This window comes from Herpailurus yagouaroundi, unplaced genomic scaffold (assembly GCF_014898765.1).
Source record: "Herpailurus yagouaroundi ecotype Mexico unplaced genomic scaffold, PumYag 197, whole genome shotgun sequence".
NCBI classification, from domain to species: domain Eukaryota; kingdom Metazoa; phylum Chordata; class Mammalia; order Carnivora; family Felidae; genus Herpailurus; species Herpailurus yagouaroundi.
The window spans coordinates 19,758,881-19,783,193 of NW_024412428.1; the positions used below are offsets into that span (position 1 = coordinate 19,758,881).

General features: G+C 46.5%; 1 protein-coding gene across 3 annotated transcripts in view; it reads right to left on the reverse strand.

The window, feature by feature from the left end:
• The window catches only part of FAM124A (family with sequence similarity 124 member A), a 99,880-nt gene that overhangs the window by 69,159 nt on the left and 6,408 nt on the right, over positions 1–24,313 (reverse strand). For 2 of the 3 annotated variants that reach the window (XM_040448345.1, XM_040448347.1), the window contains exons 2-3: positions 20,933–20,964; positions 1,537–2,270 (exon numbers count right to left, since the gene is read on the reverse strand). In XM_040448345.1, the coding sequence (XP_040304279.1) occupies positions 1,537–2,270; positions 20,933–20,964 (766 nt within the window). The remainder of the gene's footprint in view (positions 1–1,536; positions 2,271–20,932; positions 20,965–24,313) is intronic. The other variant, XM_040448346.1, reaches the window with a different exon arrangement.

The window sequence follows — 24,313 nt, forward strand, 5'->3', positions numbered from 1 at the left end:
TGAAAAGTGTCTGTGTCCCATAAACAGTAAATATCTCAAGGTGATCTTTCTGACTTGAGCAGTGTGGCCCGCCTAAAGTTTTAACCAGCTATCTGACATGTGCCAAATTCTCACTTCATTTTGGGATGTGTGGATTACAGTTCTGATGCTTAATGTCAAAATCAAGAACAACTATGAAGCTGTACCTGTGATTCGAGTAACTACAATCAGCATCTTCAGGAGGTGATTTCAAGATAATGGCCCCTAATTTGCTATCAACTTTCTCCTTCTAGGTAGCCAAATGTGAAAACTGAGATGCCCAGGCCAGGGATTTTTCAGAAAAACAAAGTCCTGGGGCACCTGGGTGGCTCAGTCAGTTAAGTGTCCAACTTAGGCTCAGGTCATGATCTCACAGTTGGAGTTGGAACCCTGCATCCGGCTCTGCTGACAGTTCAGGGCCTGGAGCCTGCTTCCCATTCTGTGTCTCCCTCTGTCTCCGCCCCTCCCCCACTCGTGCACGTGCTCTCTCTCTCTCTCTCTCTCTCTCTCTCTCAAAAATAAATAAAAATTAAAAAAAGAGAGAGAAACAAAGTCCTATGTGCTTGGAACTGATTTACATGTTAATTCCAGAAAGCCTGGGTTTGGAAAGCACTTATCAGGTAGGGCCAAGTGCAGGACATTCTTAAATCTACCTGCTGAATTTTGAATTCTAGAGCATGATTAATGATCCTGAAAGGGTGTCAGACAGCCACTGGAAGGATGGGAGGAGAAAGGGATCCAGCAATTGAGTGAAGGATTAACCACAGAACGGGACTTTCTACTGCATCCATTTCCTTAAAATGAATTCACTCGCCTCCTCCCAGACTTAATGAAACCAAAAACTCCAAAGGCATCACTTACTCCTTACAGTATTTATGAGAAAGTAATTTTTCAAGCGATCACTGGATTCTAACAACCTACTTACTGCCTAGTGGTAGAAGGGATGGAAGGTGGGGAGGCACCAAAGGGAAGAAGAAAACAAGCACATCCTCTCTACGGAATGTCAACATAGTTTACAATTTTCAAAGAGCTGGGTTTTCCTGGAAGTCCTTTGTGGAAGGGAAGAATGCACTGGTAAAAACTCCCTAAGTGTGAGGGAGTAGATTCAGGAACCTTCCATAACAAGCAAGGTCCCTGGGATATAAGCTCATCTGAAATCCCCAGGAGTCACTGGCATTTAGCGGATGCTCAAACAGTGGGCGAAGAGGGACGCAGAGGCCCTGGAAGTTGCTTGCTGAGGCACAGAGCCAAGGCGGTGAAGTGAAAACAACCCATGCAAAGAGCCCTTGATGCCTCCTCTTGTGTTCCGGCACAGTATGGACGCCTCGATTTCGTCTAAGAGCCAGACAGGGGGCCACTGATCCCTCCTTTTTGTTTCTTAACTCATTGCTCTTTACCAGGTACTAACCAGAGTTTCTGGCAGAGCCAACCCCCTGGTTTCTCTGTTCCCCCAAACAGACAGGGAGGTAGACACAGACAGAGACCTCCCCCCCCCACACCCCCCTCCGCCCCAGGTACCTGCAGGAGGATCTTGTTCCCGTCGAGGTCCTCCGTCTGCCAGCGCCCCTCACTGATGGGGCTGCAGGGGTTGGGCAAGAGAGGCACGAGCTCGCCGATGTCCTTGACCCGGAACTCCAGCACCGAGGAGTCGGTGGGGACGGGGGTCTGGTCACAGGGCAGTCTCTTCAGGGAGAACTGGATGTCCACATCCAGATTGGAGAAAATGGGGAAGATGCAGAAGTCCGTCTTCTTCTGGCTGGGGCTGCGCCGGAGGATCAGCTCGTAGAACTTGAGGATGTCGGCGTAGTTGTCGTGGCGACAGTAGATGGTGAAGCGCACGATTTCCTTGCCGTAGTGCACGGGCCGGATGGCCCACAGCGGCGTCCCGGGGGCCAGCGTGAAGAAGTCCTGGCTGCAGGGCAGGTAGGGCAGGAGCCTGCGCGGCACGCGCTCCGTGTGGTGGTGGCGCCAGGGCGGCCGCTGCAGCGTGCGGTGCAGCTGCAGGATGGGCTCCTCGCCGTACTCCTCCTGAAGGAACAGCACCACGGCCAGCGCCGGCTGCGCCACCTTCGGGGGCTTCCTCCGCCGCCGGGGCGCCCGCCTCTCTGAGACCCGGAAGAGCTGCAGGTCCGGGTGGATCCAGGCCAAGACCTTGTCGATGGCCTCCTGCAGGGGCTGGGATTCCCCTGGGTCTGCGATTATGTGGATGCTAACCAGGAAAGGGTCCTGCGCCTCCTCCACGGAGAGCTCACCTGGGGGGCGCAGAGAGAGAAACGAAAAGGCCGTGTCATTAAAGGCGTCCCGTGAAGACATGCAAGGCTTCTACGGGAGGAGAGGCTAAATCGTCACTGAGCCGGCTCCGTGATCGTTCGGAGCCGAGCAGCAGAGACCTGACTACTGCTGGGAAGTTCCCACTCCGGCCGGTGCTAGGAGGTCCCCGGTGCCGGACTTCATCAGGTCCAGTGTTACTTTGTATTAGGCGGCAGAAAGTCCAATCTCCACGGATGTGGAAGGGACAGCACGCCCATTAGAAGAGACGCGGCCACATTCAGTGCACGTAGGCCATTTAGTATTTCCCGAAGGAGCTGCAGGGCCTCGCGCCACGAAAGGTCCCTGTAGCACTGCACTCCTCTGATTGGCTTGTTTTGCTGGTTTACGTTGTTCACTCATTTAACAAACATTTATGGAATCCTTTCTTTACACTTCCTGCTAGGTGCTGAGCCAGGTACTCACTCTGACAGATAAAGCCCTGGCAGGGGAGGCTCGCTGTGTCCTTTGAGTAGGCTGATCAGGTGGGGTGGCCTGGTCCTGACCACCTTGCTGCTGGAGCAACCATGGGGGTGGGGGAGGGGACTGTGCACGGGGAGCACAGTGTTCTCACAGTGTTCTTGCTGAGGCTGCTTACTGGGGCTGTCGTTAGGGATGGGGGGGCACATGATGGGGCCATTGCTGCCTGCTTAATGCTATCTTATGGGCTTCTCCTTCGGCAACGTCCACTCAGGGGCCCACACATCCTGAACGGGTTGTGTACCTTCCCGATGTCTCTGGCAGAAAGAACATCTGAGAGCATTGAATTCAAGTGTGAGGTCGGCCATTTAACTTGGCAATGCTACCCCACAGGGTGAAAAGTTTGCTGGCCACACTGGTGTATTTCTAATTCGGAAATATTGAGCACATTTTCTCAGCCTGATATAAGACTTGTTCTTGGGGCGCCTGGGTGGCTCAGTTGGTTGGGTGTCTGACTTTGGCTCAGGTCGTGATCTTACGGTTTGTGAGCCCCGTGTTGGGCTCTGTGCTGACAGCTGAGAGCCTGGAGCCTGCTTCGGATTCTGTGTTGCCCTCTCTCTCTCTGCCCCTCCCTGCTCACACTCTTTCTCTTATAAATAAACATTAAAAAATTTAAAAAAAAGAGACTTGTTCTTTTAAAAGGTAACTCTATTTGCATTTTTACAGGCTTTATGACTCATCCAAGGGAAATCAAGAAATCTTTAAGTCCACTGCGACTTGGGGGGAGCGGCTAGATTCATCTAGAATGTAGATCTGTCATCACACACATGCCTCACAATGTCCACTAGGGTATTAGACCGAAGTCAATCATGCAGTCAATAACGTTTGAGAAGCGTGATGTGCTTTTGTGCTTTTAGGAACAATAAACTCGATCAATTCACAGGATGGAAAGTCAATTTTTTTTTTCTAGGTTCGCAAGACATGCCAAATGGGCTTGCAGGTATATTTCATTATATTCACCTGTAATAACATGGTTTTAACTCTGTTGGATCAAAACCTGTCTGAATTTCCATCCCAACTCCGGCTGTTAGATTATTTCACTTGGGAACAGTTAATTCAGTCTGTTGTGGCCTTTCTTATTTACTCATTTATTTACGCAGTTGTCGGGCAATCAGTATGTAGCAGACCCTTGAGAGACGAGGAAGCTGGTATCATCGAGTACTATGGGAGTCTGTCGACATAGACCCCGGTGTGAATACTGCTGCTCCCCTAGAATTGTGCAGGATATAACCCAGACAACCACAACCGCAGCCCTCTAAAGAACCATTAAGTCACAAATGAGAACGTCGTAAATACAGTCATAAAAAATTAAAATTCAATCTGATATATGCCTGTAGGAAACACAACAGAGTAGCATTTTAGGCAGGGGTTAGAGTCTAAGGTTACCCTGAGCTAAAAATTACCTATAGACAATATTACTATTGAAAAGTCCCTTAAATTTCCACTATGGCACTGAAGGTCCTGCTTGTAACAAGACAGCATAGTCAGACAGGTGTTCCTCTGGCTGAACCCCAGATGAAATAACAGGCTTGCTGCACGGCTTATGTTATAAAAGAATAGTCTTGTATCAGTAAGCACCAGATCCCTACTCAGCAGGCTCTGCCTTTCCCCCTGCGAGAGGCTTCTGGAACATAAGGATGGCCAAGGTAACAGCAAAGTCAAGTCTCAGCACTTCCATGATCATGGACTAGAATGGTGGGTGAAATTATATAACTCCAGCCCCTTATGGCTGAGCATGTATTCTTGAACTTGTACCAGTTAAATATGAGCGCGATGTCCTTCCAATTTACTACTGTGTGACAAAGGACGGAGCAACTTTTCTTCCAGACTGCTTCTGGGAAGGTTTTCTGGAGTTTTCTGAACTGGGCCTTGAAGGGTAAACAACATCTCACTCATAATAACCTCCAATGTGGGGGAGATCACTGCGGGAAGAGGGAAGACTGTTTATGAAGGCACAGAATGGTGCAAAAAAACAAGCACATTTGGAAGGGGGTGGTGAGTAATTCTGAGACGTGGTAACAGACGCAGCAGGGAAAAATGGACTGGAGCCAAGTTGTACAGGGCTTCAGCTCAATTTGGTAGTGATAAGGGGCAGTGGAAAGTTTTAATAAAGGGATGCTGGGATCCAGTCAGGGGGAAGCCAAGTGAGAAGTCATAAAATGAGTAAACAGCCTAGACAACAGATAACAAGACTTGGCCTTGGAGGAGATGGCGTTACTGGCCCTCGTTCTTTTCCTGCCCTGTATCCTTGCTCTCTGCCATGGGACTTTATAGTTCCTCCCACTAATGGGTGAAGTGCTTTCCCTTCCCTTTGACTTCGGGTTCGACCATATGTCTAACTCTGCTCAACAGAAAGACACAATGGTGACGCGTGTTGGGGCCCGCCTTCTTGTGCTTCTGACATTTCCCTGAGAAGAATGTGCTCGGGCTAGCACATTAGTGCCAGAAAGCAGGATAGGAGACACATGGACCACAGCCGCCCTAGCTGAGTCCGGCCTGTATCAGCCAATCTCATACACCCACAGAAGAAACATGGGAAGAGCCACCCAGCTGGGCCTGGTCTGGAGCACCTAAGACATGTGAGAAATAAGAATTGACTGTTGTTTCAAGCCAGTGTTTGGGGGGGGTGGTTGTTACACAGCAATATTTCCAGGTTCAGTGGATATACAGAAAAGGCACAGATTCACAGGCTCTTGAAGAGGCACAGGGGACTAGCTTTGGAGCCCACAGGCCTGGGATGGGAGGCAGGGAAAGCAGGAGAGGAGTGTACCATGATGTCTCTGGCTTGAGTAACTGGTCAGTTATCGATGCTTAACTTAGACACACATAATAGAGGAAGAAGGGCAGATTTGTGGGTAAAGATAAGGAGTTCCGCTTCGGCCATGTTGGTGAGACGGACAGCCGGAACGACTGTCAGGAGGGATGTCCTGTTAGCAATGGGACCTATGCGCTGTTGAGGTCATGGGCTGAACTGAAGGATGGATCAAGTTACCTTTCGACTGTATTCTTGCTTTCATGCAGTTATCTGATACATGTGTGCCCCCATATAGATCTGAATCAGTGGAAATCATCATGGTGGCTTAAGAAACAAATCAGAATTCATGGGCTCTTGTGGTTTTTCTCTTTGTTTGCTCTTCCGCTCACCTGGCTAATTTCTGTTTCGCTGAACAACCACTATCAGCAGAAGTGCAGCACAAGGCAAACCAATGAAATTTCCCACTGGTCAGCAACGCCAGCAAAGGTAGGAGAAGGTACCACAGCCAAGTAAAAGGCGTATTTCACTTTTCCGCGGTCACTTGATCTCCCAACAGTGGGGACACGCGACTTTGCTGAACATTTATGAATGTTCAGTATGGACAGAAAGAGGTAGAAAGGCTTGGAAAGATTTAGGGGATGAAGAAATGTACTTGAGAAAACTACAGATGATTTCTGTGAGAGAAGAAAAGGACATATGGAGTAGAAAAAATATTTGAGAAAAGGAGCTGTCAGAACAGCGAGGCAGTCCCGCTGAGATACTGAGCCCACTCTCAGGGTGTGTGCCTAGCCACGTATGTGGAGAGACATTAGCTAAGACACATATGATGTTCTCTGTGGGCCAGCACTTTCTCAGTGTTCTATGTATATAAACTCATTTAATCCTTAAAACAACCCTGGGGGGGGGGGACTATCATTGTCTCCATTTTAGAGAGCAGAAAATCGAGGCACAGAGAGGCGAAGTAATCTGCCAAGGTCGCACAGCATCCGAGGCGCGTCTGCACAGTCACCGACGGTTCTGCAGGGAAGTGTGCTTACCCTCCAGCGCTGTATTCGTTTCATAGCAGGAGGAGAGCGGCCCCGCCCCATCATTTCTGGTCACACTACTAGTCACCACTCTCCACTGCTTTCCTGCCTCCTTCTGGCCAGCTGGCTTCTCAGCCACCGGCCACCAGCTCCATGTCCTGGTCACTCATTTACATCTCTTTCTTCTGGCCCTGGGTGTGCGAAGAAGAAGGATCCAGAAACCACCTCCCCGATGGCACACACCCAGGTCTTTACATCTGAGTGCTGCCCTCTCATGCTTGCAGGCGAGCGTGAGGCCTGGGTGTGGAGAGGTCGCAGGGAAGGTGGCTTCTGAGTCCCCGAGACAGAGTTGTCAGGGCGCCTGGCGTCAGGACACCTCCATCCGCCACACAAAGGTTTCCCAGAGAGAGCAGTAACAAAGGCCATGCTGAAGCCCCCGCGGATGAGTGCATGTTGACAGCTTTGCGGAAAGGCAAGATGCCCAGCCTTCGAGCAGGGTGGGGGCACGGCGAGAGGCATCTGACCGAGCACCGGTTCGCCTGGGCAGCCTGGGCAGCCTGGGCAGCCTGGGATGCAGCCAAGAGCAAGCAGGGAAGGAAGATGGAGACCCGACCCCCGAGCTCCCTTTGCACTGCGTGCATCAGGGCGATGTAAGTCGATAAAATCCTACCCTGAGAAGAATGAGAGTGAGCGGTGGCATTAATAGGCTCCAGCCATCACCAGCACGTGCCCACTGCACGAGGCCTTAAAATAAACGGGCCCCAGGAGCCACAGTGTGCAGCTCCAAACCGTCACTGGGTGCTGGGTGCTAGGGTTATCCACACCCCAAAGAAAACGTGCCTCCTGGAGCTGGATAGGAAACCAAGTATTTGAGGGGAAGGAGAGGAAATGTGAATAATTAATTGTCATGGAAAGCCTCTCTGCCTCCCTGGAGAAGCAGGGATGTTGCGACTGTGGGAGATGCTCTGCCTTTATCGTATCTATTACACGTCTTCTCGGAGGGCCTCAGACCGCACCTGTTCACTTAGGGTGAGACACAGACCAGACATGAACTGGGCAACAGACAGACTTCCCCAGGGCCGGTTAGAGGATAGGAGCTGTTCATAAATTTACAGGTATTACCAAAGCTGTCAGATTCCTTCCCGTGTGATCATACACAGTTAGGTTTTTTTTTTTTTTTTTTTTTTTTATAATGTAAAACAAAAAGCAGCTCTAAGTAAAGCACTGTCAGAGTCAGGCCTTCTATGAGGCAGAAGGTGTACTATGAATCTGTGTATTTGTTACATTTCCCCCAATATTTCACCTCTCTTGTATATCCCTTGTCTCTTATTTAGGTATTAAGAAAAAATGTTTTTTTTAAATAGAAATTTCTCTTGAGAGAGACAGAGAGAGAGAGAGAGAGAGAGCACGCAAGAAAGCATGACTAGGGTAGGCACAGAGAGAGGGAGAGAGAATTCAGAGCATCCCGGGCCTGCCTGGACGCGTTAAGCTGGAGTCTGGTAAAGTCTGGGCAGGGACTGAGGTCCTTCTGCCTGTTGACAGACATCCTGATGCTGGACCTCCCACTCAGCTGTCTCAGTGCTGCCTGCATCGGGACTCCTGCCGTCCTTCGCACCCGGGGGGCTTCACCCCATTCTCGCCTGTGCTGTCTCCCACTGCCTGGGGCCTGCCAGGCTGGCCCTCCTCCCAGAACTGGCAAACTACTGTGTGTCCCCAAAGTATTTCCTTCCCAGCAGCAGGTATGTCTAGTTCAAAGTCCGGATCTCTCATTTCAAAGGCAAGGCCCAGCCAACTCTCAGGATACAAGTTCAGAGGCCTCCTTCTAGAAGTTTTGGACGATGGCTGACGTCTCTGTCATTTTATCCACCATTTGTCGCTGACGACTTACAATACAAATCATTTACCGAACCAGGCAATGTTGATTGAACACCTACTCTGTGCTGGGCACCGCAGGATACAGTGGGGAACGAAAGACTTTCTGCCTTCCTGGAACTTATAATCTAGTGGGGGAGTCAGAGCAAGGAAATATAGAAGATGAAGTCAGGCAGCTAAGTGCAAGGGACAGACACTTCACTGAGCAACCTATCCTGAATGTGGTACCCTAACAGGTTTCCAAGGCAACAGCCATAACCAGTTAGCATCACCTGAATAAACTGCCATGTGCCATTCTAGTGCCACAAGAGGCTAAAAGAATCAGACCAAGGGCACCTCCAGCTGCTGCCGGTTTAGGGAAATTTGGCCCTGGAGCTTGCCTGGACATTTCTCGAACCGCATATGCAGGAGGCTGAATAAACTCCTTATTTGCATTTCTAAAGCCCCTCTCTGTGGCACTGAGCCGTTCAGGGACTTGGATCCTTGGTCTGGTCAACCAGACCCTCATGACTGAGTGGCAGAAAACCCAGGTGAGACGGCGGATCGGGTGTGCAACAAAGGCAGGCCGGGCGCAGGCGGACGCTGGGAAGAAAAATTAGGTCAGGAAGCAGGAGGAAAAGAGGCTCCAGGGTGACGAACACAAAACCGACTCCATTGTCAAGTGCCACAAAAGAGCCAGCCTCCCCCCACTAAGCTGCCCGGTCTTCCCGGGAATGCCTGCCTGAAGTGAAGGCTCTCAGAAAGGGGCTTCCAAATTCCTTCTCCAGAGAGTCTATTCATCCCGAATGTAATGAATAACCTGCCTTCATCGTTTTTTTTTTTTTTCTTTTTTAACAGTTTTCCTTTAAAGCTAGTTCCTCAGACCTCTGAACTAATGAACAAACTGAAGCAATTCCCTTTGCCCCTGCCAATAGCTAAGATAAAATCTCAGGCTTTCTCAATCCTTAGTAGTTTTAGGATTTTGACAAGGCTTTTGGTTGACCTCCAATGCTGGGCTGTGAAAGTGGCAAGGCTGACCCCAGTGCCAGCCCCGGCCGAAGCCAAAATTAGAGGCAGGGTGGGAATAGCGAGAATCTGGTGGCAACAACGTGACACGCAAGGTTTTTTAACATTGGGGATCCGAATAATGCAGATAAAATTGTGCTCCTCTCGGGGCAACTGGGTGGCTCGGTCAGTTGAGCGTCTGACTTTGGCTCAGGTCATGATCCCACGGTTCATGAGTTCAAACCCCACGTCAAGCTTTCTGTGGTCAGCGCAGAAACCACTTGGGGTCCTCTGTCTCTCCCTCTCTCTGCCCCTTGCCCACATTTTCTCGCTCGCTGGCTCAAAGATAAACAAACATTAAAAAAAAAAAGTTCTCCTCGGGGCACCTGGATGGCTCAGTCGGTTGAGCCTCCGACTTCGGCTCAGGTCATGATATCACGGTTCGTGAATTCAAGTCCCGCATGGGGCTCTGTGCTGACAGCTCAGAGCCTGGAGCCTGCTTCAGATTCTGGGTCTCCCTTTCTCTCTCTTCCTCCCCTGCTTGTGCTCTCTCTCTCTCTCTCTCTCAAAAATAAAGAAAGATTAAAAAAAAAAAAAAGTTCTCCTCTCTCAGCCTGAGTTCACAGTACTTTCTTGTAATTGAAAAATGGAATATAGGCTGAGGTGGTTAAGCCAAAACCTATATTTTCACTTGGCAGAGGAAAACAATGTGGAATCTTTCTGATCCTTAGGCCTTTTCCAGCCATAACGATAGCTGCCTGCCTTCTCTTTTCTCAGCATCTGCTGCAGGAACGACGTCAGGGATCTGGAAGTGTGGCACTCGCGTGCCAGTGTCCTGCTACACTATCGAGACCCTATTAAGGACACTGTTAAGGACGAAATAATAGAGAAAGTAAGACAGCGTCTTTAGACACCCTGCATATTTTTTCCCCTTGAAAATGAAATACGCATTTTATTTTGTACGTACTTCTAAGTTTCATTCTGAAATAAACCTCCAGATAGGAAGAAGAGGGGGAAGCAAAGGCCAGCCACTCACCAGAGAGCAACGACAAAGACCCTTTAAATTCCAACACAGCCTGGCATAAATTCTGAAAGGGGACTAGGAGGTTGCTAGGTCATTAGTGTGAGAAGGTATACAAGAGGTAGGAACGAGGGCCATCTCTTGATGCCAGAGTTGTTATCTAAGTCCTTACGACTGCAGTGATTTTGAAAGTTTATGAGAAGGTAACACAGGTCTGTTGCCCACCGAAGTCTGATGCTTAATACTGGACAAAGACCCTCGGAGTATAAAAGGTAAAGGGCTCGACGTGACAGAAGCGATGCTAGTATTTTACACAGAATCCTTTCTTCTACTCAGGAATGTGCACTCGTTTTCAACCGCTTCATATATACCTTGTCATTTTCAGCAGTAGCAAAGTCATCCTGAGAGCCAGGACCTCAAGAAAATTCTACAGACTGGGAGATGAGGCAGCAGGGCTCGCAAACAACAGGGTTAGGATATTCATTGTGTTTTGAGAGGTAAGCTACATCTATCACAACGGAACAGACAAAAGCGGACGACGGTGACCAAAACCTACCCCAATGATTTGTTCATCAACCAACCCCAGACCTCTAGTAACTGGAGCTGGTGGGAGAAGTCCTCACAATTACAGTAATTAAGACTTATTTTACAAAGGGGTTTATTCTGGCAGGATGTTGGAAAATCAAACGTTTAGCTATTACAACTGTTTTAGGAAAAAGCACTACGTAGGTGCTCATAAAATATATCCTGACCGCCACAGGAGGAAGACCAGTGATGAGATCTGGTGCTGGCTTTGCTCATGATCAAACTAGCAATGCAGGGAAGGGAGCCTGCGGACTTTTTTTTTTTTTTCTGGTTTAAAATTCGATCAAATGTTCCACTGCTTGACCAACCTCAACATGATACTGACACGTTCCTGGTCCTTGTTTCCATTTCCTTAGAAAATATGTACCTTCCAACCCCCTGAAGAACAAGCCTACTGGACATGACTAGAAAATGAAAGATGGAGGAGGCATTTAGTCTAGCCTCCTCATGTCATAGATGAGGTCCAGCGACTTGCCCAAGTTGACCGGCCACTTAATGGCAGGTCTAGAAAGGAGCAGACATCTCCCAGACTCCCAGTTCCGGGCTCTGCTTCAGCTCTCCTGTAAACAGCCCCAACGACTGCACGGCAGGAGGACACATGCATGTCCCTTCTGGAGCTCACGACCTAACTGAGGAAGCAAGGTATTCACACATGACAAAGAGAAGGAAAACAAAGTGGGAGATGTGTTCTAAACGACACAGCAGATGAATTTTAGAGAGAATAACCAAAGTTCCCATTTACCACAATTTTCTTCTTGCCTTGCGGCCCTCCACCTGCACATTCGGGGCTGTTAATGGCTTCCAGGAGGGTGGGGGCAGATAGGCCCATGAGTCAAGTTCCTGAACTCATATATAGTTTCCAGATCACAGCAGAGAAAACAGTCTTGAAGGGCAACAGCCCTCTCTATTGCAAGGGCTGGGGCTCTGGAGACAGAAGAGGCTTTCTGGGCTAAGAAAAGCTAAAAACCTAGAGCAGAGAGGGTTTTCCCCCTGCATCACCCGTGCCATGTTGCCAGAGTGGGCTTTTCAGCTCAGAGATTGTCAGGTTTGGGCTTCCGGTGGAAGGAAGAAGACTGGAAGGGACCTGACCGACGTCTGGATGGCAGAGGGTTTCCGAGAAAGGATCATGTACCGAAACTTCTGGGCCGAGGCCTGCAGGGGTGGAGGTCCCACAGCAGAGAGCACCGTGCCTTCAGCTGCTAGGCGTGAGGGCAGCTCAGAGTGAAGTTCAGCTTCAGTGTAAGCGCAGTGGTTCTAGTCTTATGCCTGAGCATGTGACTGTAAAAATTCATAGTCACTATAACAGGAGGTTCAAATAGAGTTCTCAACAGAGAGTAGAAAATGCTAGAATGTGACTCCTGAAGCATGCCGTCTCATAGAAAGATGCATCCAAGCTTGAGTCCAGGTTATCCGTGACCTACACACATTTTAGCCTCGCTGTGCTCAAGCCTGAGGCTGTGAAATAAAGATGAATCACAGAGGAAGCCCAGCTCTCTCTGCAACAGACAAATGAAGGACTTCTCACAACTGCTCTTGTTACAAAGGACAGAGAAGCCTTCCGGTCACAGGCTGCACTGCCTTTCTGTGCTAACAATAGTGGCAGGAGATGCCAGGTGAGATAAAAACAAGAGGGGGAGGGAGAGCAGATGGAATATTCCTTCCCTCCCGTAACCAGCGGGTCGTACAAAATAGACGTTTGATCGACGTGGAGGAAGGAGAGAAAGTTTACAAAGAAGAAACGAAGGAAGGAAGATGGGCAGGATCCTCTTTGCCTTCCTAATCAATTCTGAATATCGTAAGCTTTAGTGGGTACGACCTGGCTTTTTGCACAATAGTCCCCAAACACTTCCAACTTGTCATAACGCCTGTGCAGAGTGCTGATGGATTTGCTGGCTGTTCCTGCTGCTAATGTCACAGCGGGAGTGTAATCAATACTGTACTTTTCAGGAGAAACACAGAAGAGACTTCAGGTTGCAGGTCTCCAAAACCCGAGAGTCTCCCCATTTATCACCGACTCTTCAGAGCACTTTTGACCGTTGTTATTGTGTGTGTATCTGTCAACATTATTTTTCATTCACAAAAATCACAGTTTTTAAGAGGCCCTGGCACCCTCATCCATGCCGGGGGGGGGGAGGGGGGGCGGCAAGTGAAATGGTACCCCTGGAGAATGAGCTGACGGTAAGCATCAAAAGCTTTACATGTTTATAGCAATTTCACTTGTAGGAATTTATCCTAAGGAAATAATGAAGGATACACACAAGGATTTAGTATAAAAATACTCCTGGCAGTGCTGTTTATAATAATAAAAAAGTGAATATAACCTATGGTGCCAACAACTGGGCACTGGTGAATGTATAGAAATATAATGGAATACTGCACAAACTATTGTAGAAGTTTACTGACAACAAAGAAGTTCACATATACTTATTGAGAAAGTTAGACTATAAAACTATACTAGTTTTGCTAATAATATATAACTCTAGCAATATAGATGCTCAGAAAAAAAATCTATAAAGGCAAATTACGACTGTTGGTTATTTCTAGATGGTAGCAATCTGAGTTTTCTTCTTTTTGCCAATATGTATGTTCTCAATTGTCTACAATGACTATGTATTATCTGAGTAATGATAATTACTTAAAATTGAGAAAAGCACCAAGCATGTCAGGAAGATGGCATGGAAACTACTCACTGCAGACTGTGTTCCCTCCCTCCCTGGGGTGGGCAGTCCGGACGACCCCAGTAGACCAGCTGTCCCTGAAGGGTTACTTCAGCTTCTAAAGGAGAATGTGGTTGTGAGAAGTCGGCCCCCATCTTTCCTTCCTATCCTGGACAGAAACTGACACCACCTCTAGGAGCTGAAGTCACACAATTAGAACTTATCTTTGGACCCATAGGACTGCCCCCTATTTGGATGCCAGCGTAACAGAGCATCAAAGGAGTTGTTTAGGTGGTAGATGGTCTTCGCCCCTTGATTTCCTAATGTGTACCTTTGCTTGTCGCTTTTTTCTTACCAACTGCCAAATACCAGTGTTTCCCAGCCTTCCGGATTCCCATGCAGAGGACTTTGGCCGTACAGAACCCACGCTGTCCAACAACGTCTAAGTGCACTGGTTTTCAGTTCCAGTACCCTCGTTCATCTCAGGCTTCATTCGCTAGTCTGTGACCTTACAGATAAGGCCGGCGCCTGCTTCTCAAAAACGAACAAACAAAACAAAACAAAAACAAAACAAACCAAAAAACCCCAAACACACACCTCTAGCTTGCTTGATGAGGACAAACTCTATGTTGTAAAACAAACTACTCAGGAGACAAGGACAAAATTCTATGTTTTAAAATGAACTACTCAGGAGAGGAACACAGTTTTCTTCTTTTAAATTATCAATAATCTATAATTTAAATATTTGTCAAGTGAATTTTTTTTCTCATGTAGGTATTATACAAGTCCTAGAGTATACAGATTATGCCATTAAAAATCAGAATCTAAAAGAAATCTGGATAGACCATACCTACCTTGCTCACCGGGGAGATGAGCTAGATTAGTGCCCCTTAAAGCTTCAGTACAAACAACTCACATGGCTCAGGGGGTCTGGAGCGGGGCCTGGAATTCTGAATTTCTAATAGTCTCCGGGGCGATGTTGAAGCAGTGGTCTGTGGACCATACTCTGAGTAGCAAGTTTTCCAGTTTGGAGATTTATGTGCTCTGCCAGACCAAGAATACCTTCTCTGGGCAGCTGACAAAATGCTGAGTGAGTGGACCCCAACCTGCACCAGCTGGCATTCTGTGGCTCTCAGGCTGCGGCTAAGCCTCCACCTGAGTGGCTTTGAGACCCAGGCTTGCCAAAAATGACTCAAGTGGCCTTTTCATTAGAGTTTCCTGCAAGCTACATGCTAAGTGGCTCCAGATCTAAGAGGAAGGTCCAGGAACATAATGAGCGTCTCAAACCAGGAGCCATGCTTGTCACAGGAAGCCTCGACGCTTGGAAGCATGAGAAGAGCCACCAACAGCAGGGCCCTCTCTCTAAAAGTCAGGGCAAGCTGGAGGGAGGCCAGAGCATTCCCAGGAGGAGGGAAGAAGCCTTAAGGGCTCTTTCTCACACAGTGACAGGAGCAATGGCTGTAAGTGTACCAGGTGCCCGCTGCCAGGGGATACGATAGAGACTTCTGAGTCCAAGCTTTAATCCTAGAGTCACCGTGGAAGGCAGAGCCACAAAGGAGGACAGAATGGACAAAGCAAGCAGACTATCTGTCCACATGCAAAACATCTTCATGATTTCCGATGTGTCTCTGCAGCCATGGCCACATGTCTAGGAGGGCTGTGTTATCAGGGCCACCAGCGTCCAACACACGGCCACTCACAGAGACCCTGCCTAGGGTTGCAGATTCATTCCAGCTATGTGGCAGGTCACCCTGAATCTCCTTCGAGAGCAGTTCTGGACGCAAGCATGCTTTTAATGCACACTGAAGATGGAAATCGCTCTTATTTAGGGTTCATTTCTGGATGCAGCAAAATTAAGAGCTCCCGGCTCAATGGAATGACCAAGTAGGAGTTCAAAACCCTGACTTTCCTCTACTTGGAAATAAGTATAGTGTTTCTCCCATGCTTTGTTTTATGTCACCTGTTGGCTTTATGACAGTGTATCAAACATCATTAGTATCACTAATGAGCCCCGAGGACACTGAAGATGTGGGAAATGGATGACAGTCGTGATAGTCTTGAATGAAGCTACTTAAGACACTTGTCAGATTAGCCCCACAGACCATATTACCATCCATAACCAACTTTGCCTACAAGGCCACATTCTGATCTAGAGAAAATTCGTGCCTTTTCTTCTGATGGTTTCACTGCAATAGGAGCGTTTAGCTGGGGATGGACAGGTGGATGTTTTAGTCTCTTTGCAAAACTGTGTACATTGCCAACTTCACGCTGGCCACAATATTATGCACAATGCAATGGCTAAAATTGTTCTTCATAAGGATTAATGAATAGATCTGGGTTTTCCCCGGATCTTAGGAAATAAGAGCCTACAGGAGCAAGCATTTATTCTGAAAATCATAATGGAGAAAGTATTGTACACAGAGGAAAAAAATGAAAACTATGAAATGTACCCATGGATCAAAGTTAAATTGGCTACCATCACCTTTTCTAAGATACTGACCGTCCTTATTTGCACAACTGGCTTCTTTAAAACATCCATCTGTCAATAACTTGTCTAACAAACCCAGAAAGAAAACAATGAATATTTCACTATCCCAAGTCTGAAGTTAGCTCTTGGATACAGAGCCACAGATCATTTTTATTTCAACCTTCCCCACCAGCAACAAGTTCCAGAGAGCACCCCATGTCCTTTCAGTGTATTGCCTTCAAGGCTCCTTACTTTTACTAATTAAATCGCAATGAGGCTGACCTTTCCCTCTGTGCTGAGGGGAGGCACAGATGTGGCCAAAGACAAACTTAAAACGTGGGGTATTTTAATACCTTAAAACTTCAAGGAAATGATGAGACTATGGAGACATGAAAGGGAGAAGATGGTATTTATGTGGAAAGATGTGCCTGTGAGACGAGGCAGCCTTGGGAAGGGATAAGATGTCCTCGCAGACAGCAGGAAGGCAGGACCCACAAGCCCCTGTAGAAGCTCTAAACTAGCCACAAGGCCTTGTGATGAACTGAAGACGCCCGACTTTCCTAATTGAAAAATGCCTGGGATCACTTGACCCTTTTTCCTCAAGAAGAGATTGTGTCCAGAGGCCCGCGGCATCAGGTCACAGATATGGCGGACCCAGGAAAGCTAAGAGAACAGAACTCCACCGGACTTACAGCCTGTGGGAGCTCTGGACCAGCAGGGAGAATGCAGGCAGGAAACCGGGAAGCTGCCTGAGTCACTGGAAGGACAGAGCAGGGAGCTAGGAGAAGAAAGCTGGGGAAACGTCAGGAGAGCAGGAATCTGAGGCCTGGGCGGGTTGAAGAACAGATTCCGCGACTCCTGCCCACCCCATGATGGGTCCCTTCCCTGCATCCCTTGGTATGCGGTCCTGGGCTCAAATCCGCAGAACACGCTGTTCATGACTCTTTCTCCATAATTTCAGACACGGGGAATTCCTCAGGGCATTGCCAAGGGCCTCGGTATCACTTCAAAGGATCATCTACCATTTGCATTTTGAAAAGTATGAAGTGGCACAAAATTGTGAGGCATTTCTGCTGCCACTGGCAGTTTATACGGTAAAGAGTTAATGACTGTACCTAATTGTGAGAAGGAGCAGTTTTAAGGCACAGATTAGGAGGGCAAACAGAGGAGGCTGTTGGAGAACAGTCTCCAATAAAGAGAACAAGTTAATTCTTTGACCCCCTTCTCCTGGCATTATCCTGGGGCTAGAGATCCTCAAGAAACGTCACATTGTCCTAGAGACACCATTTTTAAGCTCCCAACGTATTCTAAGAATAATTCTCCAAGTCTGATTATAATCTTTATTTGAATGAAAATATTCAATCACACACGATGGGAATTTCATTAGCATTACGTGGCACAGTTGATTTTCTTCTCCCAGCATAATTATTGTTTTTATTTTATCCTGTTTATAATTTTTTTTTAATTTAAATCACTTAAGAATGCAAATTGTACATACTGGCTTGATGATCTTCTAACCAGGTTTCAGGAGAAACCACCTAAAATTCTGGGAGTATAAATCAAATTCATCTTTCCTAGGAAGTATTGTGATTTCTTGAGATCTGAGTGTTAACAGTGTATTTCGCTTTGTAGAAAGCACGAAGGAAAAGCTTGTCAGCTCTGTCAATCTAAAAAAGGCAAAGGGACCCATTGCAAGTAGGAAAAAAAACTTACCCAAACTGACATTTACCCCATTTACAAAACTATCCATTAAAGAAGCCTCCTCAGCCGCTTCCCCGAGAACTGAAAGTGACACCAAACACATTCAATGGAAATGTGATTCTGTGATCCTTGAGGTCAAGGGAAAACAGAATGCCCAGTGAGCCACATGCCCTCCCTGACTCCATTCCGGAAGTAGGATGTAGGAGACCTAAGTCCCATACCACTGCTTGACTACTTTCTCTTGGTGATGACCTTTCTTCTTCTGCCATCAGGGGCAGGCAGCATGAGGAAACAGCCCCTGCATTCTGAGGGAAGACAGGCCACCTAAATAGCAACCAGTGCCCTTGGAGGAAGCTTTCCGGCCAATTCTAGCAATGATGAAACCCGACCGTGGACAAACGGACTCTAACCCTAGCTCAACCCACGCAAGTTCTTATGCCCCTGTGAACTCAGGAATGTATGGGTAAAAGAGCATCGCGTGAATGTTGAACAGGAACCACTAGAAGACAGAAAAATCCATTTCCTAACAGTGAATGGTTAGAACCAAGGCTCAGATCCCAACCAGAAATCAGAACTGAGTCATTCAGAGAGACTGCCCAAGGGCAGGGGAATGACGAGGAGATGCAGGGTCAGGACGACAAGTGGGAACTGGGACCAGTCAGCTCTGTGGGTCCTGCCAGTCACATAGAGGGTGTTGGCACAGGTGGGGCTGTGACAAGGAGCGACCCTGGAAATTGAATCCTTCAGGATGGACAGTAAACATCTCTCTACTCAGTCCTCTGAATGTGATTATCTCGTTCTCGGGGAAATGAGGTTTTTAACATCTACCTGGAAAATACTTTTTATTATTAGAGCACTGTCAAACTTATGTTTTTAAAGGACAGATTTAAGGCTTCAGACTTAATTTTTTTTTCTTTTCAGAAGGGGCCCACTCTGTTACCTTTCACTGACTGCTAAAGGGGCCTTCTCCTACATCTGGGTGTGGCCAGGATTTGTGCTCCTGGCTGGGAGGAAAGACAGGCCAGGCAAACACTAGGCAAAGACAGCCAGGGACCCAGCAGTATCCACTCACCCCTTCTTCCTGCCCAGAACAAGGATGTGATGCCTGTGGTAGAGGCAGCCATCTTGTAACTCTGAGGCAACCCTAAGGACAGAAGCCAAAAGCCAAGCAAAACGATAAAAGAAACTTCCCTATCAGACCTGCATTGTCTCCTCTGAGTTTTTTTTTTTTTTTAATGTTAGAGGAAAACAAACCCCTACTGAAGTCCTTATTTTTTTCTCTATTATTTATAGCCAAATACACGTCCTAACTAAAATATGAAATGCATATACATCCTCACTTACCTAGAGGTCCCAACACTGAAGACTGAGGCAGGAATCACCAAACATTTAAAGAGGAAAGGAAGAGCAATAAATGGCTATTGATCCCAGTTGCACTGAGAGAAATTCCAACTCAGAGATCGCAATTAAAATAATGGAGAGGAAAGCGTCCCAAACCAAATTACCGGTTTCGCTGACAAGAGAGGTGCTTTGTTGTGACCCAGAGGACTGATTTGAGAGCTACGAATTGAGCAAAGGCTTTAGGCAAGTATTTCATAAAAATCATTCTTAAAGAAATGTAGCTTCTGGGCAAAACTGAGTGGAATGAGAATGGCAGCATAGAGAGAGAGAGTTCAAGACAGGCTTCCCTGATTTGTAGGAATCCAGAAGCTTCTGGGAGGGAATGCAAATCACTGGAGCATTATTCTCATTATTACTAATGGTTCTTAATAACTAAGGGGCAATGTTGAGTCTCCAGTTGACTGAAATGATCACAGATTATTCGCTGCAGTTATACTAATAACTAAATATAATTTGACACTAAATTACAATTCCAGAAATACAGCTTTCTGCACAGTCTCTTATTGCAAAGGAAAACTAAGCAAGAACATCAATAAATAGAATAATCCAATTAAGTGGCCTTCCATTTGAGTACTACTTAGAATTGAGGCTTAACAGGGAAGTAAGATAGGAAAAACAATTCAGTATTTACTGATTCAAATAATCAGGGCTTTTACTGTAAGACAATTTTTTGTTATTTTAAAATAGGTGTTTAATTAATCTGAATGGCTTTGGTCATTTATGTAGTGATCCTAATCACTGCAAATTGTTCCTAGATATAAGGCCTAATTTCCCATGAGTAGATTTACTTGTAAATTAGCATTTAATACAGGCATATTTTTCTATGCTTACAGTGTGTTTATAAACATATTCCCAATCACTTTTTCTTTTTTTTAAATTTTTTTTTTTCAACGTTTATTTTTTTTTGGGACAGAGAGAGACAGAGCATGAACGGGGGAGGGGCAGAGAGAGAGGGAGACACAGAATCGGAAACAGGCTCCAGGCTCTGAGCCATCAGCCCAGAGCCTGACGCGGGGCTCAAACTCACGGAGCGCGAGATCGTGACCTGGCTGAAGTCGGACGCTTAACCGACTGCGCCACCCAGGTGCCCCAATCACTTTTTTTTAACCACATAGGACAATCACCTATGACATCTGTCTGCAGATACAAAACTACAAGGGAGGACATTGACCCAACAGATGAACCGAGGCCACCCCATGCATGCTCTGAGCTGTTAGCCTTTGGGCTGTAGGTTTTTGATAAATGTTTGTTGAATGAATGAGTAACCTCAGATTATTCAGAGAGGCTGTTTTAGAAGCATCCGTCCTAACGGAGCCTAGGCTAGTTCCTCTAGACTCAGTTTCCAAAGGGAAAGTAGTGGCCTTAACAGAAGAATCACCCAAGGTATCCTTGCCAAAGAGCATGATGCAGGATCCTCTGACTCTGAAAGTTGGGGCTTTTCCTGGAGAATTGAAGAACTAGTTAGTTCTTAGAGCTAGTTAGTTCTGAAATCAAGGTACAATTAAATTCTCCAGGAAAAGCCCCAACTTTCAGAGTCAGAGGATCCTGCATCATGCTCTTTGGCAAGGATACCTTGGGTGATTCTTCTGTTAAAGCATGGGTTACACACGTAGGTGGGGCTGAGAGGCCAGTGCTGAAGGACATTTAAACCATACTTACTGCTGGTGGAGGACATGTGGCTGTAGTCAGACCTGAAACACAAAACCTTGGTGTTAGTAGGATTAGACATTATTTTTCTTTATCCAAATGATTTCTTCATGCCAGAATTTTAAAAAACAGTCTTACAGTGGTAAGTAACTATTTAAATGTGAGGAAATGGCACACATCAAAAATTGTAGTGCAGAGGGATTTTGTGTAAAATAAAGTTATGTCTGAATGTGAAGGCAAAATTTTAAAGGCCTTTTTTAAAAAAATTTTTTAAATGTTTATTTTTCAGAAACAGAGAGTGAGTGAGAGACAGCGAGAGCATGTGTGTGAGTGGGGTAGGGGCAAAGATGGGGTGGGGACAGAGGATCCAAAGCAGGCTCCATGATGAGAGCAGAGAGCACAAAATGGGGCTAGAACCCATGAACTGTGAGATCATGACCGGAGCCGCAGTTGGACGCTCAACCGACTGAGCCACTCAGGCACCCCCAAAGGCACTTTAGAAAGCGGGGTTCCTTCATGTGGACTCTCTGGATCTCCAAGATGGCAGACCAGCTGGGTCCTGAACCATCTAAATTCACTGGCAAATTTTTGAATGGAAGCTTGTTTTTCTGGAGAAGGCTCAAAGTTTTCAACAGATTCTCAAGGGGATTCGTGATTCTCCAGAAGGTTAAACCTCCGCAAATGAGCACCCTTCAAGTTAGCTCCACACCACGGGGAAATGTTTCTTGGCTGCCATCAGCAGAGCGATGATGGAACCTGGCGGCAGTGTGAAGGGACCCTGGCTTGTGAGGGCTTCCACAATCAGGGTGTGGCTGGCCCTCAGGAAACACAAAGGCACAACGATGCTTGGCTGATTTCAGTTCCAGCTGAGAAGAAATCCTGCTGCATATTAGAGTAACAGGATGTGGGCTGTGATAGGGAAAGGGAAAAAGGCAGGGTAAGGGCCAGGGTGAAATTACCCATCAGTTTCTAGGCTGAAAGACCAGCTCCTGGCACTCAGCCTCTGTGAGAATGGGAATCTGGCCAAGGATCTGCCTGCTTAATCTCTATGAAGTTTCTGCTCTACTTGTGTGGCTGGGAAGCCTTCCCTCTCTGGCAACGTATATGCTATAGAAGCTCTTGGTTTTCTCCCCCCAGTGTCCCAAAGTCATTCTCAGTGGGAAATTAATCTCTCAAGCACGTAGGGATTTATTATGCAAGTGGTAGTTAGGGGATATGGTCATGCAAATAAAGTAGTTAATTATGTTTAATTTTCCACATACACCCTCCTTTTATTTACTTAGTCTCATGTTGCCTTTCTTAAATTATCCAATTTTCACTCCACTGACTTTGTTACCACATCAACAACGCATATACAAAGCTTCAAAAAACATCACAAAAAAAGCACACCTCTTACCCGTTGAAATAACCTACATCTCTCATGCCAAATGATGCACTGATTTACTGGTAGAGGAACAAAATGGAAGGAAAACAGCATGTAGTTTCCCCTTTTCAAATGAAATGCTTTAGCAGTTACAGAATCACTGAATTTTAAAGCTGGAGAGAATAGCAACTACTAACATTTGCAAATCCCTTTAGGTATTGCAAACTGCATCCGCCTACATCTAATCCGATTTTTTACATTCCTGGTTAGGAAACTAAACTGATACTATTGGCGAGGAGATGAGGAGGTGAGCAATGATAGGGACTTGAAGTACGAGGGCAGGGTGATGGAAAGACAGGGGCTGAGAGGTGGAAGGATTGGCCGGGGCATGGTGACACGCTGGCTAAGGAAAATGCAAGAGAGGACGGTCAGGATCATTAACCCCAGTGTTGGGGCATTAAATTCTTTCTGGAACCAGGCGGGACTAAATTAACTTCAGGACAAAACTTAGAAATCTAACTGTAGGGCCGCCTGGATGGCTCAGTCAGTTAAGCACCTGACTCTTGATTTCAGCTCAGGTCCTGATCTCCCAGTTTGTGAGATTGAGCCCCCTGTCGGGCTTGGCACTGACAGAGCAGAGCCTGCTTGGGATTCTCTCTCTTCCTCCCTCCCTGTCTCTCGCTATCAAAATAAATAAACTTAAAAAAACAAACAAGAAATGTAATTGTATATGAATGCAACAAATGGTCAACAAGCATTTTGCAACGACCAAACAATCCCAATCCAATATGATCATCTTAGGATGGTCAGGCTTTAAAGAAATTTCATGACAATTCAAAGGAAACATTCAATGGCAATGTGTGATTGGACTATGTATTAAAAATGTGTATTTTCAGCTAGGATTTTCCAAATACTCCTGAGGCAGATGCGTTTCACAAATGCATACAGGCACAAATGCATGCAGATGGATGTGAACGTAGAATGGAATTTACATGCGACACCTATTTCGAGAATCTTAAGGTATAACGGCAGTATTTTTAGGCTAGGTGCTTGTGTAACAAAGGTCCCGGCCGTGCATCTCTCTGTATGTAGTTCCTGTGACTAAAGGCACCGCCTGGGTCAGGCCTGACAGCTGGTCAGTCTCCCGACTGTCACTCTCGTCTCGCTCCAGTTCCTTCCCCAAACAGCAGCCAGTCTTTGTGAAGCACAAATCTGATCCTGTCACTCTCTGGATGAAGCCCCAGCTCAATAGTGTACCACCTAAACCCCTCTTTCCACTCTCTGGATGAAGCCCCAGCTCAACAGTGTACCACCTAAACCCCTCTTTCCATGAATGATGGCCTCTGCCCAGCTCTGCAGTCTCATCCATCACCCCAACCTCCATCCCTGTCCACCATCAAAACGGAAATCAAACAGGAAGAAAAGTCACTTCAAGACTCACAGTGCTCTCCACCCGCTGATCCTGTTTATGTAATTTGTACACAGTTGCCATAATGATGGAGATACAATTCTAAACTGCTCTTTTACCAAATACCGTCCCAACATGTTGCTATAGTTCCTGTAATTATAATTGTAAAGTGATGTACTATAATTTATTCAACCATTTGCCTGTTGTTTGCTATATGATTGTTTCTGATTGTTCACTTCTGAAAGCAGAGATGAGATACTCATAAATATAGCTTGAGATTTACTTTCTTTTCCTTACAAAAATTATCATGAGGGGAAACAGGAACTGAGTCAAGCTATGGGCACTTTTATAGCTCATAAAATACATTCCAAATAACTCCAAAAGATTATTTACTGCAATTATTATATTGCTGGTGAAAGACAAACTGTAAAGCTTAAAACAATTTTGTGCTTAAAGAGGTTCAAAAAGTTTCAGCTAATGACTACAGTTCTCTGGAGGGGCAGATCATCTCCAGTTTTTAAAAAATTTTTTCTTAATGTTTATTTATTTTTGACAGAGAGACAGAGCATGAGCGGGGGAGGGTCAGAGAGAGAGCAGGACACAGAATCTGAAGCAGGCTCCA